Genomic DNA, 22,791 nt, shown 5'->3' on the forward strand with positions numbered 1-22,791 from the left:
GAGATATGTATATGGCTTACAATATGAGGGGAGGAATGTGTGGTGTCCAGGTATAAAAGACTGAGAAGAACCCGTGAAAACTTATGTCAGCAAGCATTTGTACAATATGTCTCCAGAAAAATCAAAAGATCAATCAATTTCAAATCAACTAAGAGTGTTTAGAAGATTTTTTAAAAGGTGACAATAAAAATGTTGCCCAAAGGAACACTAGAGTGATGTGATCATCTGAACTCATCGCTTATTTAGAACACTTGAATGATGTACTTGTAGAACCCACATTTTCCTCTCCCAGCTGACTTCCTCTTATAGACTCACCTGAAAAACTGATGAAGATGGAGAGTTTTCCTATTTATATATATTTGAATTTTTTTTATTTTCTTTTTCTTTTTTTTTTAATTATTATACTTTAGGTTTTAGGGTACATGTGCACAATGTGCAGGTTTGTTACATATGTATCCATGTGCCATGTTGTTTTGCTTTTTTTTTATTCTTAAGAAACAACAGAAACATAACATTTGTCAAGTTAATGAAAAAAATTGGAGTTTAGACTTGATACTGTACCTATGTCACTTTCACAGTTGGAGAGAATATCCAGTGTTCTCAGGGTAGTGCATTGGTTGCTATCCAGCCTTGAGAGTGAGGGCATTTTAATGAGATTTTGTGAAACTTTGGATTTATTCACTTTTTACCCTCCGAAAGACCACCAGACAATTCTGCTGATGGAGACAAACTAATTATTTTGGACTTCTTTCAATAAGGGAAAACAACACCTTAGTAGAGTCTTAGTAGTGCCTCAGATGGGAGAAGTTGTGGAAAGTTATTTATTTGGTGTAGAGCTTTGAGTCAGTTGTAGAGGGTATTTAGTGGGGACTGGTTAGAGTTTATGAAGGAAAGCTTCCTATTGTTGGCACGATATACTGAGAATCTTTAAAGTGAGTCTTGATGTGCAAACTGTTAGTCTTTGTAAATAACTTATTTTAGTTGGTTCAAGTCTTATGTTCCAGAAGCAAGTATTTCATGGAGTAAATAGTAAGTTAGTCTTGCTTTTTCTCAGTATTTTGAAACATGTGATGGAAAATTAGGTTTATTTTAGTTTTCATCATCAAAGACAGAAATTCCCAGAGTGTTCTTTTATTTTTTTTTTTGTATTAAAATGTTTTCCTTCTCTGAGTGAGGTCTTTTTAAATGCAAATGCTTCTGGAATGGAAACACATAATTACAAATAAGTTTATCTTGTTTTCTACACCCCTGCTACAAAAATGTTATAAAATTATATATTATTATGAGTTACGGGGAAGAGAAGGTGAATTTCAAGCCAAGTAGAAGAGTCTATGGAGCACTAAAATTTGGGATGTGAAAGGTTTTTACCAAGTTTATTTTATTTCAGAATTTATGACTAGGTCTTAATCCAGTATAAATTTGAACTTTAATTCATCCAGATATGATTTTTAAAATGTGTTCCCTTTTAGTTAGCTAAATATATAGCCAAAACAACCTTCCTCTTTCCCTCACCTTGACTAAACTTCAGACAAGTTTCTTATTGCCTACGGGCCCCTGCACTCTTTTTTTCTTATAGGATGTACTTTAAAAATTTTGCAGTTATAAATTATCTGCCTTTTTGAAATGTATGTAAATCTTCCAAACTCTTGCCAGTTTAAGGATGCACGGGATGTCTGTATCAAGGACCTTGGAACCACGTCTCTGAAATGTAAATATCAAAGAAAATAGTACTCTTACTTCCCTGTGTACTCTACAGAAGGCCTACTCACAGAGCAAAATCTTTGCAAACTCAGTAATAACTCAATCTGCTTGACACATTGCATTGATCAAACTCTTCTCTAGTGACATCAAGTATAACAGTCTTCCCTCTTAACTGCAGGGATACTTTCCAAGACCCCAGTGTATGCCTGAAACTGTGAATAGTACCAAACCCTGTATTTACTGTAGTTTTTCTATACATACATACCTATGATAAAGTCTAATTTTTAAATCAGGCACAAAAATAGATTAACAACAATTACTAATAAAAATAGAACAATTATAACAGTATACTATAATAAAAGTCATGTGACTGTGGTCTCTCTTTTTCAAGATATCTTACTAAACTGTACTAACATATTTTTGAACTGTGGTAACTGAAAGCGTGGAAAATGAAACCAACAATAAGGGAGGACTGCTGTCATGTTTTATTAGTTCAAGTTCACAGTTAAAGTCTCTCCTGCTTTCTATTTTTGGAGAATTGAGTTTAGTCTCTCTCCCCTATTTCAATAGTCTTTAATAAAATTTAATGACCTATCTAACTTTGGTGCAATTTTTACCTTGACAGATATTATTTTAAGGATCCAGCTTTCTACGTATCATGATTAAGAAAAGTCACTTTCCCCTCTGAAGTCACTTTATTTATCTATTTAATAACAAGGGTCAAAATGGCAAAATAAAGGGCATATATTAGATCTTACAGAATTTTTTTCCCACAGAGTCCTTTGCCAAGTGACCCTATGTACTAATATAATGTGGATATGACAAAATTATTTCTGGAAAATTACATGATATTCTCTGAAATGATAGCTGGCATTATTTAACTAGAGTTGTTTATTTACCTATGCAGAACATTTTCTGTAAGTATGTTATAAATATCCTTCAGGAAGGTTAATTTCTCTACAGATGAAGTGACTTTGGAGTAATAATACTGTGTTATGTATATACACTACTAGTAATGAATTATCAAAAAGGGAATTTCCAGCTGTTTGTTTTACTTCTGTTTCTTTTGGGAAGAAAATATCTTCCACTGCCCAAAATCATGATTTTATTGCATTCCTTCATCAAGTAAACATTTTAAAATATCTAGAATAAAACTTCTAATTTAACTTGTGTGTATTTTGTAATATTGAGGTTTTTGTGCAAAGTTTAATAATTAATTATATGTTTTATGTACATAATATATATACAGTTCACCTGTGAAATACAGAGGTTAGGGTTGCCAACCCCGTTCAGTCCAAAATTGCTAAACTCGTTTGATGTAACATTTTGATAGAATATTTGATAGAATTTTTTGTATAAAATTTTTAAAGATTAATGGACTCCTTTAAGCAGATCTTTGATTCTCTGTATACACAAAGTTGAGAAATATTTCCTCTGCTTTGCAAGGCAGATTCAAGTTTCTATACATCTACTGATATAATTTACTCTCTTGCTAATTTTTCTGAGAGACTTCTTATCTGTAAATTTAATTATAGAAAACCAAAATTCTAGTAGATGTCTAGACTACCTGAACAGATGAGAAATCATGTTGAAACCCAAAATTATTTTTTTGTCCCAGAAATTACTTGCAATAGTTTTTAGATATAGTACATAACTGCAGCATAAAATAATTCACCATCTTTCTCATTTAATAAAAGTGTCTCAACTGGAGCATTAGATATAATTTAGGTGTTCATATCACATCCCTTAGACAAAATGTTATGTGGTTTTTGAGGTATAGCCAAGAGAAAAACTCATTATTCAACTTTTAGTTATTTCAGATTTTCTTAAATCCCAGTAATAATTATTTTGAAAATAAATAGTTATATGAAATAAGTTTGTCCTATTCCAAATTCTGTACTAATATTCCTTGTTAAAATATTGCTCTCTTTCAAGATTTAATTATGTATTATTCTGTAATATAGATATATAATAATTAAAAATACAATGGGTAATTTGAAGTTTTGGTGTTTCATATTTTCTAATTATATTTAAGGTGCAGAAATAATACATTAGGCGTTTTTCCATAAAGAATATTTTAAAAATTAACAAATTTTGAATAAGGCTTATAAGCTAGAAAATATAGCTTTATAGCCAAGTCAACTTTCTAACTTTGGTAATTTTTCTGAGATAACAAAAGAGAATATTCTCATTTTTTTAAAGAAAAACACAGTAAGTTATAATGTTCAGTATAGTCTCAAATTTTAGGAAGCTAAACTACCTATAGATATAGAGATAGAGATAGATAGAAAAATAAAGTAGTGTCATAAAATGCTAGAATTTGTTGCTTCCTATATGAGCATTTATTAAATTTGTAAGCCAGTTATAACAGTGCTCCTTTAATTGAAAAAAACTTTACAACTAATATCCTCTGGATGTAGAAAATAATTACATACTCAAACAGAAATGAAAGCCTTTGTGAATTACAAACACATAGACATACAGACACAGAGAAAACTTAAAGCTTCAGTTGTAATATTTTAGACTTGGGGCAAGTGTAAATAACACTTTATTATCTGTTCACGTCAAAGAACTATTCTACTTCCTAGTAGATTTGATTTTCTTACTTGTTTTGAGCTCTATGTAGAAAGTGAAAAGACAGATTCTCATTTGATTCTAATTCAACAGAGAGTGAATCTCCATGAAACATTCATCTATTTAGATATCAATAAAGATCAGACCATGAAACCAAATTCCTAATCTTTGTTGCTACAGATGGAAAATAACTTGTTGGCTATGAACCAAAACCAAAAAGAAAATGTGAAAATATGCAGAGAAATGTTTTTAAAGATAGTAAAGTTCTACTGTCATTTGAATTTACCTGTAGAAATTAAGAATATATGTATATGTAAATGTATAAATATATACCTGTGTTTAAGCACTCCATAAGAAGTGCATTTCTCTTCTGACAGTTTACCTAACCATCAGGTGACTTCATTGGGCATATCTGTGGAAGATTTTTTAAAGCTGTTAAAAATATAAATATAATTTTCAATAAAACATGGCATCATAACTTTATGAAAATATTAAACAAACATGTGTGAAAGATATTATTTAATTTACTTTTAATGAGGAATCCAGTAAAGCTTTACTATCAGTTCAAAGGAGAAAACAAGTAAACCACTGAAGAATGAAAACTATTTAGCAAAACCACAAATAGACTTTCCATGGATCTGTCTATCAATACAATGCTATTTCCATCACATCAGTTAACATTTAAACAATGTCTATAAAAATTTCGTTAAAATAAAATGGAATTTAAAATAATTGTGTAATAAATGTACATATGTTCAGTACATATATATACATACATATACACATACATATATATTTCTGTCACAATTTGAGTATAAACAATTTGACTATTAAAAATGATTTTGACATAAATCAAACCTGATTTTTTTAACCTTTGCTAAAGAAACATTATTTCAGCAAATAAATGAAAGCTTGAAATTCAAACTTTGAAATGATTGTGTATCCAAAAGACTACCAAGAAGACTAAATAGTAGAAAGAAGAGTTTATTTGTGGTATCAGTTTGCTAACTGGGTGTATTAGTCCATTCTCACACTGCTCTAAAGAACTACCTGAGACTGGGTGATTTACAAAGAAAAGAGGTTTAATTGACACACAGTTCCACAGGCTCTACAGGAGGCATGGCTGGGAGGCCTGAGAAAACTTACAATCATGGCAGAAAGCAAAGGGGAAGCAAGCATGGTCTTCACATGGTAGCAGGAGAGAGAGTAAAGGGAGAGGTGTTATATACTTTTACACAACCAGCTCTCAGGAGAACTCACTCAGTATCAGGAGAACAGCAAGGGGGAAACTGCCCCCATGATTTAATCATCTCCCACCAGGCCCCACCTCCAACAGTCAGAATCACAAATCAACATGAGACATGGCTGAGGAAACAGAGCCAAATAATATAACTGGGAAAACTTCATCTCTGATGTGGACCCAAGGTGCTCTCTCAGAAGTAGTAAAGGTCAGGGTGATTTTTGTGTCTCATAAGGTCTGTGTTCAAAAGAGAGTCAGACATATTCAGCAAGTTTGTGGGGAAAGCAATACATATTTATGGGGGACAGTCAAGCACATGTTCAATGAGTAAACATATATGTAACGTACATCCCATGTTCTCTTTGAAGCAGGGCTTTAGCTTTAAAATTAGGTGGAATTTGGCAATTCACATAAAAAAAGTGAACTATAGGACGCAAAGACAGTTTATGTCCTGTCTGTATAAACTGGCTGAAACTGGTTTGAGACCTACAATTGCTTATCAGAAAAGTGTTTTGTAAGGCGATTCTCTGTCTGATAAGGGTTATGGTGGCCTTGGTTGTAAATCAGAGTTAGAAATGAAATGACAATTTGACTGAAAGCTCCTATTAGGGAATTTAGCAAGGGTGTGGTTTTTCTTATAGCTCTAGAAATTTACGGAATTGCTGTGCCAGCCAAGCTTTGAACCCTTGTCCCATAGTTACCTTCTGTTTCCTTAACCCTAGGTTTCATCTTAGTAGACAGAGAGGCATCTATTGTGGTCTCTCAGGTCACAATTGTAATATTGTAGTAAATGATGGGAATTTATAACATTTTTACTTCTTTTGTTGCTATAGATTTGTGCAAATGGATGCAGTTGTTTGAGTGAAGAAGACAGTCAGGAATATCAGTATCTATGTTTTCTCAGATGGGCTGGCAACATGTATCTGGAAAATACAACTGATGATCAAGAAAATGAGTGTCAACATGAAGCTATTTGTAAAGATGAAATTAATAGACCCAGGTATTTATGTATCATTTGAGCAGATAATATCACATATCAAAAAGTTGTAATTAAATTGATAGTCATAATCGAACTGTTTCATAGTAACAATCTTTTTGTTGATTAAAATGATTGGAATTTCCACAACAAACACTTACATATACATATATAGTTATTATATATTATGTTACATAATACATGTTATGTATAACAATTCTAGCACAATAAAAGAAGGAAAGAAGGAATATATCTGTATAGAAATAACTTTTCTATGTCATTGTAGAATTAAGTTAGCATAAATCTGTGGTAAATTCTGATAAGATGTGTACAATTAGCTCCAAAGCAACTACAAAACAACAACAACAACAACAACAAAACAAACAACTCATATGCTTTAGTAAAATTAGCATTAACAAAATTAAAATGTTGCCCTCAGGGTCTGGCACAGTGACTTAAGCCTGTAATCTCAGTGTTTTGGGAGGCTAGGGCAAGAGAATAGCTTGAGGCCAGGAGTTTGAGACCAGCCTGGGCAACGTAGTGATAATTTGTCTCTACAAAAAAATTTAAAAAATCAACCAGGTGTGGTTGTGCACACCTGTAGTCCTAGCTACTTGGGATGCTGAGGAAGAAGTATCACTTGAGCCCAGGAGTTAGAAGCTGCAATGAGCTATGATTGTGCCACTGCACTCCAGCCTGGGCAACAGAGTGAGACCCTATCACGAAAAAATAAATACAATAAAATAAAATATTGCCCTAGAGATTTACTTAGTATAAAATAAACTAGTATTAGAATAATTAGAATGAGAAAAATAGAGGTACAAAAGAGAGATAAGACATGTGGAAAACAAAAAGTAAAATGGCAGGCATAAATTCAGATATATCAAAAATATTTAAATAAAGTGATTTCAGAAATTCAATCAAAAGATAGAGATGTTTAGACTGGCTGTTTTCTGATTTAGTCAACTATATATGATCTATAGAAGATACACTTTATACGTGTGTGTGTATATATATATGGTTTACGGAAGACACTTTAGATTCAAAGATACAAATAAGCTGAAAGTAAAGCAACAAAAAAAAATCATTCAAACTGCATTAAGAAGAAAACTGGAGTGCCTATACTAACATCAGGGAAGAAAATAGATATTAAGAGAAAAAATGAAACTGTTACTAGAGAAAAAGAAAGATATTTTATAATTATAAAAGAGTCAAACTATCAGAAAAGGTAGTAATTACAAACATATATGTGTATATATATATGTATATGTATATACACAACTAACAACAGAGCCTCAAAATAATGAAGCTAAAAAAATAATTTAAGGGAGAAATAACCAATTCAACAATAACAATTAGAGGCTCTAATATTCTATTTTCAATAGCACATATATCACTTGGCTGTAAATCAACTAAGATATAGAAGATTTGAACAACACTATAAATCATCTAGAAAAAGTAGATAGCTATAAAACACATTACCTGACAACAGCAGAATAACCTTCTTAAATGTACATGGCACACTCTCCAGGATAGATCATATCCTATGCTATGCTATAAAGCAAGCTGTAATATATTTCAAAACATTGAAATAATAAAAAGGACATTATCTGACTAAAATTGAATGAGATTAAACATCAAAATCAATAAGTAACTTGGTAAATTTACAATTACATGGAAGTTAAATAACACAATCTTTATTAAACAATGAATCAAAATGAAATTGCAAGAGAAATTAGAAAAGACTTTGAGATTATTGAAAATGGATAACAAAACTCATGGCATGTGGGTGATGCAGTGCTGGGAATAAAATTTATAGCTGTAAATACCTCAATAGCCTAAACTTCCATAACACAATGGACAATAGAGGAAACTAAACCTAAATAAAATAAGTAGAAAGAAGGAAAAATCATAAAATGTAGAGTAAAATTAATAAAATAAAATATGGATAAACAATAAAGAATATCAAGAAACAAAATTTCATTTGTTTTAAACATTAACAAAATATACTAAAATCAGAAATAATATATAAAATATTACTGAAATTACAGAAAGAAAAATAATTATAAAGAAATGCTATGAACAACTGTAAATTAAAAAAATTAGTTAACTTCGATAAAATGGAAAATAGAAAAATACCAACTACTGAAATTGATTCAAGAAGAAATAGGAAATTTAACCTATAAGTAAAAAGATTGAATCAGCAATTAAACAAACTAAAAAAATTAACACTATGAAATGCTCATGCCTAGATGACTTCATTGGGACATTGTAACAAATATTTAAAGCAAAATTAAGAGTAATTATTCACCACCTCCTCCAAAAATAGAAGAGAAGAGAACATTTCCCAACTCATTTTATGAGGCCAATATTACAACAATAGCACAACTAGACAAATCACAAGAAAACTATAGGCAAATCTATGTTTTTAATCCCTCGATATAGCACTATATACTCTCTATATACCACTAAGCTCAGTGAAAAAGAGAAAATTGTATATACTCTGAATAAATGGAAATATAATGCATAGACTTAAATATTAGGCCTTAAGTTAGCTAAAATATTAATTCTTCCCAAATTAATTCACACAAGAATCCTCAACACGGTGATACCACACCAAATTCAGCAACATATAGAAAAGTTTATACAGCATGACCAGGTGGGATTTATCATAAGAATATAAGTTTGGTTTAATATCTTAAAATCAATTAATGTAATTTAATGTATCAATAGAATAAATAAAAAAGAAAATGCGTGATAATGTAAATAGATGGAGAAAAAAAGCATGTTACAGAATCTCACAACTCTTTATGAAACAAACACTTAACAAATAAAGAATAAAAGGGAACTTCCACAATCTGATAAGAGAAGTTAAAAAAAAATAAGAACAAAGAAACATAACTAACATTATACTTTATGGTGAAAGGCTGAAAGACTGGAATTTTAAATCAAAACAGTGAGATAACACTTTACACCCAGGAATTCTTCTTCTAGTACATACTCAAAAAAATGAACATATATGTTCTTACAAAAATTTATATGTGAATGTTTGCAGTTTTGTTCAAAAGAGTCAAAAAGTTGAAACAACCCAAATGACCATCAACTGATGAATGGATATATAAAATTTGTTATATCCATACAATGAAATGTTATTCAGCAATAGACAAAGATGAATTACTGATACATGCTTCGATACGAATAAACATTGAAAACATTTTGATAAGGAAAAGTAGTAAGCCACAAAAGACACATAGAATAGTGCTCAACAAATACTTGTTTAATGAAACAATGATTTTCAGAAGCTTTTTTATTTATTAAGAAAATTATCCTTCGTTTTGTGATATAATTTCCTTTTTTCTGATTTTGTGATTCTCTTTTGTTTGCCATTATTTTTTGATATCCAGAGAATCTTGGCATTTTTGTAATTTATCAACACTTTAATGAGTTCTTGATATTGTCTCATAATTAATACTAACAATGAAGCCCAGCAAATGTCGCAGATTTGGGCACAAGTATTTTATATAAAACTAAGTTTCTCTATATCAGTTGCAATATCTAGAAATTATATGTGTGATACCACCTGTTATAATGTCAAAAGATATGCAAAATCTTTAGAATTAAAAAAAAAGCTTCTCTAATTCTCCGTTAAAAAGACCCTTTATATACTAGTAAGCTCAGTGAAAAAGAGAAAATTATATATACTCTGAATAAATGGAAATATAATGCATGGATTTAAATATTAGGCCTTAAATTAGCTAAAATATTAATTCCTCTCAAATTAATTCACACATTTAATGCAATAGTAAAAATATTGCAAGTATTTTAGAAACGAATTATGTTATATATTTATGAATAATATTTTCTAAATTATGAAGTTATCTTTAAAAGGAAGACTAATGGGGTGGGATCTCATGAACCATATGATATGACAGACTACAAAACATATATAGGTGCCTTTAAAGGAAAAAAAATAATAATGGGTCAACAGAGATCTCTGACAACAACCCGAGTATATATGGGAACTTGATATATGAGAAATTTGGCTATAATTTCATTTGAACATACAGGGTTCTTTAGTAAATGGTATTGAGGAAATGGCTCATTATAAGACCTTAAATGAAACTGGATTACAACCTTATACCTTATATAGAAGTAGACTCTAAATGTGTATAGGGATCTAAAAGTAAAAGGTAAAATGATGATATAAATGAAAGAAATGTAGAAAAATATCTTTGTGATTTCAGGATGGAGAAATTTTTCAATTAAATTCAATTTATAAGGCAAAATAATGATAGTATTATAATGATAGACACTAATAATGTTGATGATGTTAACAGACACAAAGTTAATGAATAATGTATAAACATTTTCTTTTAAAGTGTATTTTAAATGGGTACAGATTAAAATTCATCATATAAATGATGTATTTCAAACAGGTCTGCATATTACCACATTTTTTTGCCCTGAAATCTTCAAAAAATTTTTCTGGGAGTTTATAAAATGTTTAATGAGCCAAAGAATAAATCATACCAGCCATATTGTTACTTAAGACCAGGAAAGATTTGCTAAGTATGGGATGTTAATTTCTTAATACCATGCCCAGACTGTGAGGTGTTCATGACTCCCACCTGTTTTTGAAGCCTCAAATTTATGTCTAAGTCACCAATCCCTACTTGCTACCAGAAATATCATAATAGAATGAAATATATTCATTCATACATTTATTATTTATTGAATCTCCTCTAACTGGAAGATATTTTTCGAAACGTTATGACAATGAGACATGATACCTGTCCTCAGGTAATGTACTACACATAGTTAAGATTATATACTCTTCAGAACACATCTCATGATTCTTCTATTTCATTTAGAAAGTGAACACATTTTTAAAGTACTAAAGTAATTATTTTTTTCACTTTCTGAACATACAAGTTGCTTGATTATAGCAGTGTGTCTTCTGGGTTTCTTTCTGGAAGTTTTAAATTTAACCTGTTTCCTTTACAGGCTATTTTAGGAGATTCACATTTTCTGTGTAATGTTAAATATATCCAAAACATAATTTTCAGTTATAAGTAAGAGTTCTGTTTCAAAGTGTAAAATCTAAAAGTCCATAAGAAAATCAGGTAAAGTTTGAAAAACTATTTCTATAGAGTCAGGAGGCTTGTAAAAATAGAGCTTTATGTGAATTTGGCACAAAAATATAGTATAATTTGACCAGGATTTTCTTAAATTATTTCTGATCCCAAAAGTCTAGTAATTATTTATTCTAAGACTATTGTAATTTCTGCCATGATGTCTGTGATTTTATTAACAAGCTGAATAGTTTGTTTTAGGTTTATTTATTTATTTTGGCTATACTATGCAAACTTTTCTGCCTTCAAGTAAAAGTTTTATGGGCTTATATTTTTACCTTTAAAACAAAAAAGATATTGAACTGCATATGAAAGTGTCATATTGAATGTATTTTTGGGTTGGGGCCAGCCTTCATACCAATAGATCAAGTGTCTAAATCTTTTTGTCTAAGGCACTTACATACACTGATACATTTTCTCTATTTATTATGCTCTAGAAAACCAAATAATCTTCATTCTTAAATCCTTAGAGTAAAATATATAGAAATCATTCATTAATTTTTTGAAGGGTTTTTAGTGTCTCTATTTCCTTCAGTTCTGCTCTGATTTTAGTTATTTCTTGCCTTCTGCTAGCTTTTGAATGTGTTTGCTCTTGCTTTTCTAGTTATTTTAATTGTGATGTTAGGGTGTCAATTTTGGATCTTTCCTGCTTTCTCTTGTGGGCATTTAGTGCTATAAATTTCCCTCTACACACTGCTTTGAATGTGTCCCAGAGATTCTGGTATGTTGTGTCTTTGTTCTCGTTGGTTTCAAAGAACATGTTTATTTCTGCCTTCATTTCGTTATGAACCCAATAGTCATTCAGGAGCAGGTTGTTCAGTTTCCATGTAGTTGAGCAGTTTTCAGTGAGTTTCTTAATCCTGAGTTCTAGTTTGATTGCACTGTGGTCTGAGAGGCAGTTTGTTATAATTTCTGTTCTTTTACATTTGCTGAGGAGAGCTTTACTTCCAACTATGTGGTCAATTTTCGAATAGTTGTGGTGTGGTGCTGAAAAGAATGTATATTCTGTTGATTTGGGGTGGAGAGTTCTATAGATGTCTATTAGGTCTGCTTGGTGCAGAGCTGAGTTCAATTCCTGAGTATCCTTGTTGACTTTCTGTCTAGTTGATCTGTCTAATGTTGACAGTGGGGTGTTGAAGTCTCCCATTATTCTTGTGTGGGAGTTTAAGTCTCTTTGTAGGTCACTAAGGACTTGCTTTATGAATCTGGGTGCTCCTGTGTTGGGTGCATATATATTTAGGATAGTTAGCTCTTCTTGTTGAATTGATCACTTTACCATTATGTAATGGCCTTCTTTGTCTCTTTTGATCTTGGTTGCTTTAAAGTCTATTTTATCAGAGACTAGGATTGCAACCCCTGCCTTTTTTTGTTTTCCATTTGCTTGGTAGATCTTCCTCCATCCCTTTATTTTGAGTCTATGAGTGTCTCTGCATATGAGATGGGTTTCCTGAATACAGCACACTGATGGGTCTTGACTCCTTATCCAATTCGCCAGTCTGTGTCTTTTAATTGGAGCATTTAGCCCATTTACATTTAAAGTTAATCCTAAGCCAAAAGAACAAACTTGGAGGCATCACACTACCTGACTTCAAACTATACTACAAGGCTACAGTAACCAAAACAGCATGGTATTGGTACCACAACAGAGACATAGATCAATGGATCAGAACAGAGCCCTCAGAAATAATGCCTCATATCTACAACTATCTGATCTTTGACAAACCTGACAAAAACAAGCAATGGGAAAAGGATTCCCTATTTAATAAATGGTGCTGGGAAAACTAGCTAGCCATATGTAGAAAGCTGAAACTGGATCCCTTCCTTAAACCTTATACAAAAATTAATTCAAGATGGATTAAAGACTTAAATGTTAGACCTAAAACCATAAAAACCCTAGAAGAAAACCTAGGCAATACCTTTGAGGACATAGGTATGGGAAAGGACTTAATGTCTAAAACACCAAAAGCAATGGCAACCAAAACCAAAATTGACTAATGGGATCTAATTAAACTAAAGAGCTTCTGCACAGCAAAAGAAACTACCATCAGAGTAAACAGGCAACCTACAAAATGGGAAAAAATTTTTGCAACCTACTCATCTGACAAAGGGCTAATATCCAGAATCTACAATGAACTCAAACAAATTTACAAGAAAAAAACAACCCCGTCAAAAAGTGGGCGAAGGACATGAACAGACACTTCTCAAAAGAAGACATTTATGCAGCCAAGAAACATATGAAGAAATGCTCATCATCACTGGCCATCAGAGAAACGCAAATCAAAAGCACAATGAGATACCATCTCACACCAGTTAGAATGGCCATCATTAAAAAGTCAGGAAACAACAGGTGCTGGAGAGGATGTGGAGAAATAGGAACACTTTTACACTGTTGGTGGGACTGTAAACTAGTTCAACCATTGTGGAAGTCAGTGTGGCGATTCCTCAGGGATCTAGAACTAGAAATACCATTTGACCCATCCATCCCATTACTGGGTATATACCCAAAGGACTATAAATCATGCTGCTATAAAGACACATGCACACGTATGTTTATTGCGCACTATTCACAATAGCAAAGAGTTGGAACCAACCCAAATGTCCAACAACGATAGACTGGATTAAGAAAATGTGGCACATATACACCATGGAATACTATGCAGCCATAAAAAATGATGAGTTCATGTCCTTTGTAGGGACATGGATGAAACTGGAAGCCATCATTCTCAGTAAACTATCGCAAGGACAAAAAACCAAACACCGCATGTTCTCACTCATAGGTGGGAATTGAACAGTGAGAACACATGGACACAGGAAGGGGAACATCACCCTCTGGGGACTGTTGTGGGGTGGGGGGAGGGGGGAGGGACAGCATTAGGAGATATACCTAATGCTAAATGACGAGTTAATGGGTGCAGCACACCAACATGGCACATGGATACATATGTAACAAACCTGCACATTGTGCACATGTACCCTAAAACTTAAAGTATAATAATAATAATAATAAAAAGAAAAAAAAGAAATCATTCATTTAATCAATTCTAGAGTACATATCATTGTATTACCCATACACATACCAAAATGATTATGACAAACTTCATTAAATGAAACATTTTTGAATAATAAAGTTTCAAGTTTCATATGGGTTGAAACTTAACTAATCTATACACAGTTATCTGTCATATATTTTTCCCAAATACATATGTTATATATTTAAAATAAAAGTTTGACTATATTATAGCTTCAGGTTTTATGACTTTTCATACTTCAATTTCATATCTCAAACAATAAAATGATTTATGCATGTTATATAGTTTTATACTACCTAAACCAGATTTTTATTTAGATTTATATTTAAATAGTTTTTATAGGTATAACCTTTTTGCATTGATTTTCAAATTATCTTCTAGGACTTGGAGTTTCATGCAGCCTTTTATGCAGAATCTTCAAAAGGTGACCTTTGTCTTAAGCATAGTTTGTTCAAGTTTAAAATGCATTTGTTGACCATATTAATGCAATAGTAATTGAGCATCCACAGTTTATAAGGTATTTGGGTCATAACTTTAGAATTCAGGATAATGTGTAAAGGAAAACATTTTAGTTTTTCCATTCCTAGAATTTTTTTCATTAAAAGCATAAATGATAAAAAACTAATAATTATAATATTTTCACATTAGATCATATTTTTAACTTATAGAATTTTACCTAGTAGGCTTCTACTTTTTACTTTTTATCATGTTATTCACTTGTTTCCCATTTAACTATATTTTAAAATTTATATATTTAATACAGTTAGCAATACATTCATAAATTATTTTAGTCCAATTTGCTTTCTCAAAGAAAATTTTTTTAGATTTACATAATATTTTCAAGATATCAATAACATTTATAGGTTACTATAATTTTTATCAGAATTGATGTTTTAGCAAAATTGATGTCCTCACTGAAAAGCTTTCAATCTGATAGCCATTTCTCTTAGTACTCAATGTCAATGTATACACATATATTACAATTTATTTGAATTTATTAATTATGATGACAAAATGCTTGACATACTAGTACATGGTTGGATGACAAGTGATGAGTGCTTTTGTAAATTGGAGAAATTTATTTTAGCTCAGTGATTTTCAGGGAGAGTATTGTGTCTTCTAGAGGCATCTTGGGAATTTCTAGAGTCATTGTCAATATTCAGAATAATTGACTGGAACAGTTTAATTTTAGGATGTGGGTAGTGAATGATGAATGTTATAAATCTTTTAATGCACAGAACAGTTCAGGCAAAGCAAACCTTTTTCACGGATTACACAATTTCTAAAAGTCGCAGCATATGTTAATGTGTGTATAAAACCTATATATGAATATCTAAGCCTAGATCTGAATTTCATGTCACATATTGGCACGAAATATTTTTACACAATTTTAATAATCATTGACTATATCAGGAATAAATTTTTTGTTAAATCAATAAATATTATTTTTCATTCAGAAATTTCTTAGAATTTTTTAACCATATTGAAAAAAATACATCATCCTACTTGAGTGTATAATAGGAAATGTCTATTATCAGTCTTTATTTATGGCTACCAAACCTGCGGTAATTCTGTGTACGAGTGCAAAGAGCTAACCACTTCAATGTATCTTCTAGTTCAGTCATTCCTTAGTATTTTTTGTATAGAAATAGTGGTCTTATACATTAGTGGTCTCTTATACTTTTTATATTAGAGTTAAGGAATTATCTTGGTTAATTTTTAATATTACGTGTGTAGGTAGGATACATTATGAATTCCATTGTATGAAGTAAAGTGTGTGCTACAAAAACCAGAAATGCACTATTAACAGACAGTATTGGTCTCATTGATTTTCGGTATCTGTTTCAGGAAGTACAAAGGTAAGTAGATTATACACCCTTAAAAGTATAATAGAAGATCAAAAGCAGACAAATATTTCAAAATTTTAAGAAATAAATAACATCACAAACCACAAAATAAAGAAATAAAACACAATTCACATTTCAAAATAGAAAACAAAAATATTATAGACACATAAAAGATATATTGGTTATTAACATCTATTAAATTACCTCAAAAATCAAACTAAGATCAATTCTAGGTTCAGAGGTTCATTATAACACTTTGACTTAGAAGGATTAAAAAATATATAACAGAAAAACTCACTGGGGAGATCTTAATGAGAACAAGGCTGGAACTACAGACTTGATATATCAAGGTGGAATTTAAGATAGAAAGTGTTAAACCAGATAAAAAGTAGTTTTTATTTAGCTTTATGTTGACGTAATAAAGCATTTGCATTACAATCAATAATGCCTGCTATTAATTTAGGCTCCTGAAAGTATTTAAGTACATGAACAAGTTAAAAGATGAGGAAGTATAAATTGGATAGGAAGAAACACAATTATTGTGTTTTATAGATATGATGATGAATATAGTAAAATAAAAGAATTTATTTAAAAAACCTATTAGAAATAAAATAATTTTATTTTGTGGTCTACTGACAAATCTTCTTAAGAAATGTATAGATTTCCAATAAGAAATAAATGTCGTTTAGAAAATAAAATGAAGACTAATATTTTACTTACAATAGTAACCCAAAAGATAAAACACCAAGGAATAAGCTGTTATAAATGCATAACAAAAGAAAATCTTAAAATTATAATGAACAATTTATGAAAGATTATTAAATGCTTTCAATTGCATAGCATGTTCTTGGGTAGAAAGGCTCAATGTTTTAAATATGGTAATTCTAAATTCATGTATAAATTTTATATGGTCTCATATAAAACAAAAATAAATTTTTTGTTTTACTATGTATATAAAAAGGATAAAAGTTGAAAGAAAGAAAAAACTATAGGAGTATGAGAAAAGATATTAAAACAAGGTATTAAAATATGTTCTGGAGTGTTAAATCAAACACCTTCTACTGAGGGAGACAATGACTCATATATATGAGTCATATGCATATGTATATCTTATATTTAAATATATGTACTTAGCTATATGAATTTATTTTAATATACATAACATTTCTAATCAATGGTAGAAAAAAATTATGCCATTTAAAAATTTATTAGATAATTCATTTATGAAATAAAACTATCGCTTTCTAAAAGACAATGACAGTGAATATTTGTATATCTTAAAATGGGGAGGCTTTTCTAAACATGACACAAGTTTGAGAAGCAATTAAAGGAAAAACAGATACAGGCGGTATATAAGAATGTATAATTTATAAAGGCATAAACTCCAAAAACATTCAATCATCTGGAAAAAAATATTTACAGTACATTAGACAAAATGGTATTTTATAGGTACTCCTGTTAAATATGGCCAATGTAGTACATGGGTTTCTAATTTTTCCAAAACCCATTAAAATTATGATCAAAAGGAACAAAGAGCATGGGAGAGGAAATTATAGAATAAATAAGTAGATTACTCAACAGACTAGAACCACCAAACTAAGTTGGTAGCAGAGGGGAAGCCACTAAATAAGCCGAATACTCGAAAGAAAGACAGGCAATGTACTCATCAGTCATTCCTGAGGGTGGGACCATGGTGAAGCTGAAAATCAAAGAATTGATTGAAAGCTTTATGAGCACACAGTTAAACTCCTGAGTTCTCTCTTTTATCTGTGCGAACAGCCTGTTCCATTCTTGAGCAATACACAGAGTCCAGGGATGTGGTGCAATACTACAGAGGAGAAATTAAGTAAAAATCTACTCCCAAAACAAAAGTAACAAGGCATTTTTCCCTATTCTGCTCTAAAAATGTGGGTGTCCAGGCCACTTCCCCTGACTGTCACTGAGTGGATGTAGGTAAAAGAATACAGACTCTGAGAGAATTAGAGAGTTCTTAAACAAATTAGCCAGGTCTTTATTGATCACAGTGCAATAAAGTCACTAGAAAACCACTCACAATGAATACATGGAATTCCAAACCATATTTTTTGGTGATTTATTTTTCAATATAAGTGGAGAGCCAAGCATAACCACATAAGTTAAGAAATTCTCTAACTTCACAGCCAGAGACCAAAGTCAGTTGGGGGTTGGAAGGTGGGGAGAGAATTCAGAGGAAATACAAAGAAGAGATGCATGTTAAACTTTTGAAAAAAACTCCGAAACTTAAGACTACTTCCCTCAAAGTAATAAGAAATAGGTAGAAAAAAATAGTTTTCAGATCTACAATATGTGAACATTTTTAGTTCTCAAGAGGTCTAACCTAAAAATAATATACTTCGCTTAAAATAGGAAGTCAAGTAAGGAAAAAGATGAGGAATTTAGGAAACTGAGGATCCAAACCAGAAGACAGGCGGTAAAGCTTCCCAGGATGAAGGTGAAGAGTCATCCCAGAAAACACTATGAAGTGAGCCTGTGGATCTACCCATTCAGAAGAGGCATTTCTAAGGACAAAAAGACTGAGGCTGAGAGAATATCCAATGTATTTTGCATACTGAGGGACATGGGGAAGTAATGATGACTGGGTGCTTAGAATAAGTAAACAAAACTAAAAATAAAGTGATTAAAAACTGCCAGGAAAACAAAAATGTTCTGTAAAAGTAAATGCATACGACCTCTTTCAGCTATAAATGATATCCTAAACACATAATTATATAAAATGAATGTTAATTTATCACAAAATTCACCTAATTTTATATTGGGAGAATGAAATAAGGGCTTGGTGTGTTTATCTGTGTGTGTGTGTGTGTGTGTGTCTGCATGTGTGTGTGTGTGTCTGCGTGTATGTGTGTGTTTTGGGGTAAGGAGCAGTGTAAGAGTTGTAAATACTTATCTTCCATAGGATGACGTCAATGAATAATGTTTAAATGTGCTTTTTTATTAAGTAACAAATGTAAAATATTTTATTTGGAAATACTGAGATAAATGAAAACACAAAAAGAGTTAAACATCTTAAAGTAGTTATATATAGGTGGCATGATGAGTTAGAAATGGAAATGCACTGTAATATTTGACCCTCAGAAGACACTATAGTTATTCTATAAGAAATATTTGCATTATTATAGGAATATTTACATAGTATTTGATGAAAATATAAATTAAAATAAACCAGAATATTAAAACGTGGAAATAAATTTAAAACCAAAACGCTTGGCATTTCAGAAATTTTGGACTACTTCCAATGCATCAGAAGCGACACTTTCCTAAGAACATCCCAATGAGCTTTCAAACAATGGCCATTAGAAAGCAATAGATTGCCGAGTTGTTTTTTTGGGGGGGTCAGGGGAAGGGTGTGGTGCAAAGGAGAAGGAAGTGTTGATATCTTAGTTTCTTTTGTGCTAATTATAAAATTAGTGTTAAAAATATGTTATTTATCGTAGAAAAATTACCAAAAATAGGTTGTTATTAGGAAAACAAAAAGGTAAATGACCAGTAACTTTGCAAAAAAAGTTCAGTTATTCATAAATTAAACACATAAAAATCATAGCAAAATAGGACAGATTTTCGAATCAGACTGGTAAATAGTAAAACCTTTTTATGATATGCAGAACTCTCTAGTGTTTAGGAAGCCCAGCATTCTGTACATCATCCTTTATAGAGAGGGCTTTGATAAGAACTATTAAAATTAAACACTTGATTTCCTTTTGATTAAGGCCAATTCTGCAAGAGATTTATCCTATGGATCCTCTTTATAGAATCCACTGATATATTTGTACAAGGACTTCCATTTCTGTATAAATATTAGCAAAACAAATTAAAACACGTAGTAACTACAGTGCCTTCTGAGGGTAAAATATTATGGTACATGCATATAATAGAATATTTGCAACCTTTGAAAACAAATGTGCTAATTTGGATTGGTATCTCAGACATATCATTAAATGGAAAGATAAAATTTCAGAGCATTATATATTACTAAGATATAATCATTTTTGAGAATTTAAATATATATATATATAAATATGTGTGTGTAGGTAGGTTTGTATTGTAGGTAGGTTGATATAGAAATGATAGTGCTAAACAATAAGGGAATGTGCCTAAGTCGTGTCAAAAATAAAATTTGAAAAATTCAAAAATTGGTAACAAGTAAGTTGTTGCTCTAACCACAACTCGTCAAATTTTAAAAAGATGAATACACAAGAAAAAGTATTCTCTTGAGGACATTAAAACTCAATAAAACAAACATCAAGTGGTCAATATAAAAATATATGAAATATAAAAATCAAGTCAATTACCATTTCAAATTTGCTATGGCCAAATGCAGATTCCTAGTTTCTACCCCAAATTTTCTCCTATTAAATCTTCCTCTTAATAAAAGGTGTCACTATCTCCGCACAGCTCAGACTTAAAAAGGAATCATTCTTCATAGGCTATGTAGATTTTAGAGACTTAAGCAAGATCCTAATAGATAACTGGCAAACTCTATTTCAATTACTACAGTTTTTGTTTGTTATAGTATCTGATTGAGCTAGTACTTCCATATTACTCTTAATTTTCAAAAATATTCTCAATGCCGTAAGCTTCCCATATATAATTTAGAGTCTACCTCTTGATGCCTTTATTGAGATTTAATAAACTAGAGATTAGCTCAGGAAGAATTATAAAGATATGCCTTCATATTCTTGTACAGGATATCATGTTCATTTAGAAAGGAACTTTCCAAAATTTTCTTTTCATTTTCATGGAATAACAAATAGCATTATGACTAAAGCTTGTATAGTAGAGGCACAGAACTATATAATAATCTTGGCATTATACATAGGGCCCCATGTAGTCTACCACCCCAATCAGAACACTGTTAAAAGTGAAAGAGCACTATTAACAATCTACAAAGACATGGTTAGACAAGGCCTAGCACAGGCCAACAATTTTTTGCCATGTGGCAGTTGTTTTGAATTTACCTAGGATTTTTTTTTTCTTTTTCTGTATGTGGAGGGAGAAGAGGAAAGGTATTGAAGGGAAGTAACCGTGTTCTATGATTTTATTTCAGGTAACTTTGTTGTAAGGGTGTTTGATATAGTAGGTAACAGTTACTTGCCCAGTAAAAAATGCATTCAATACTCTTCTGTGAAATAGATGTGCAACTGAGAATTTTGCAGATGAGGAAAACAGGCACAAATATACTTATTTAATAAATGTTTGAAAAGAATTAAAACCAAAGTTTTCTCTCCAAGACCAGTGATTTGAACACATCAAAGCATCCACTGTACTTCCTACCATTACTAATCTCAGTGATCCTTGACAAATTGCATTAAATGGCTAAGTTCTTTACAACTACAAGAAGAAAGGCTTGAACTAATTCACCTTTAACATTTTTGCTGGCTCCCAACACTTACCATCATATAGAGTTATAAGTGCAATGACTTCGGTTCAGTAGGTTAATTTTTATTAATAATAACAAGCAAAGTGATTTGACATTGCTTTTCTCAGCCTATTGACATATTTATATGATAATGTTAAGTGCCCTTTGAATGCTTGGTAAAGAATTCTTGAAAATGGTGATACTTTAATGTTGTTTTCACCTTATGCTTTCTTTTTCAATTTATGTATGCATACAAAATATTCAAAGAAATGCATATGGATATGTTATATAATGTATAATTATATTAAAATGATCTAATAATTTATATTAATAACTTATAACTATGCCTAGATATAGAGGAACCCAAGAAAAGTTGTTCAATGTATAACGATCAAATAAATTAGGCCTTGAACAGATGTGTGTGTGTTTCTGTGCACGTCTGTACTTGAAAGGAAGAAAAAAGTGAACAATCTTTGTCTCTCTGACTCCAGAAGAATATCCCCACTTTTGGTGATAGCCAACATAGTTCTCAACATTAAGGCTAAAAAATATTTCAAGTACATTTACATAAATTGCAGACTATTTCACAATTATCTTCACTTACAAGAAAACTATGTAAAAAACTACTAGAAAAATATATTGGCTAAATTGAAATTACTAAGGGAAAATCTCGTCAAAATTTGCAAATTCATTAAAAATGTATCTAAAACACTAAAATAATGAATGCATGAATTATGTTCATGTATTTAAGAGTACAGATATTTTAAAATTCAAAATATTATAGATTTAAAGAATAATATAAGAATACCTGGCATTGCCTTACAGCTACATCTTAAATAATTGCAATGAGTGACAAACTGAGTTTCAATAATTTTATATATGTATATATATATATAT

General features: G+C 30.9%; 1 protein-coding gene across 2 annotated transcripts in view; it reads left to right on the forward strand.

Annotated features, from left to right (window-relative positions):
- Positions 1-22,791, forward strand: part of EYS (eyes shut homolog) — a 2,056,951-nt gene that overhangs the window by 359,626 nt on the left and 1,674,534 nt on the right. For both annotated transcript variants that reach the window (XM_032154320.2, XM_032154329.2), the window contains exon 11: positions 6,349-6,515. In XM_032154320.2, coding sequence (XP_032010211.1) covers positions 6,349-6,515 — 167 coding nt within the window. The remainder of the gene's footprint in view (positions 1-6,348; positions 6,516-22,791) is intronic.

The sequence above is a fragment of the Hylobates moloch genome, unplaced genomic scaffold (genome assembly GCF_009828535.3).
Source record: "Hylobates moloch isolate HMO894 unplaced genomic scaffold, HMol_V3 SCAFFOLD_2, whole genome shotgun sequence".
Taxonomy (NCBI): domain Eukaryota; kingdom Metazoa; phylum Chordata; class Mammalia; order Primates; family Hylobatidae; genus Hylobates; species Hylobates moloch.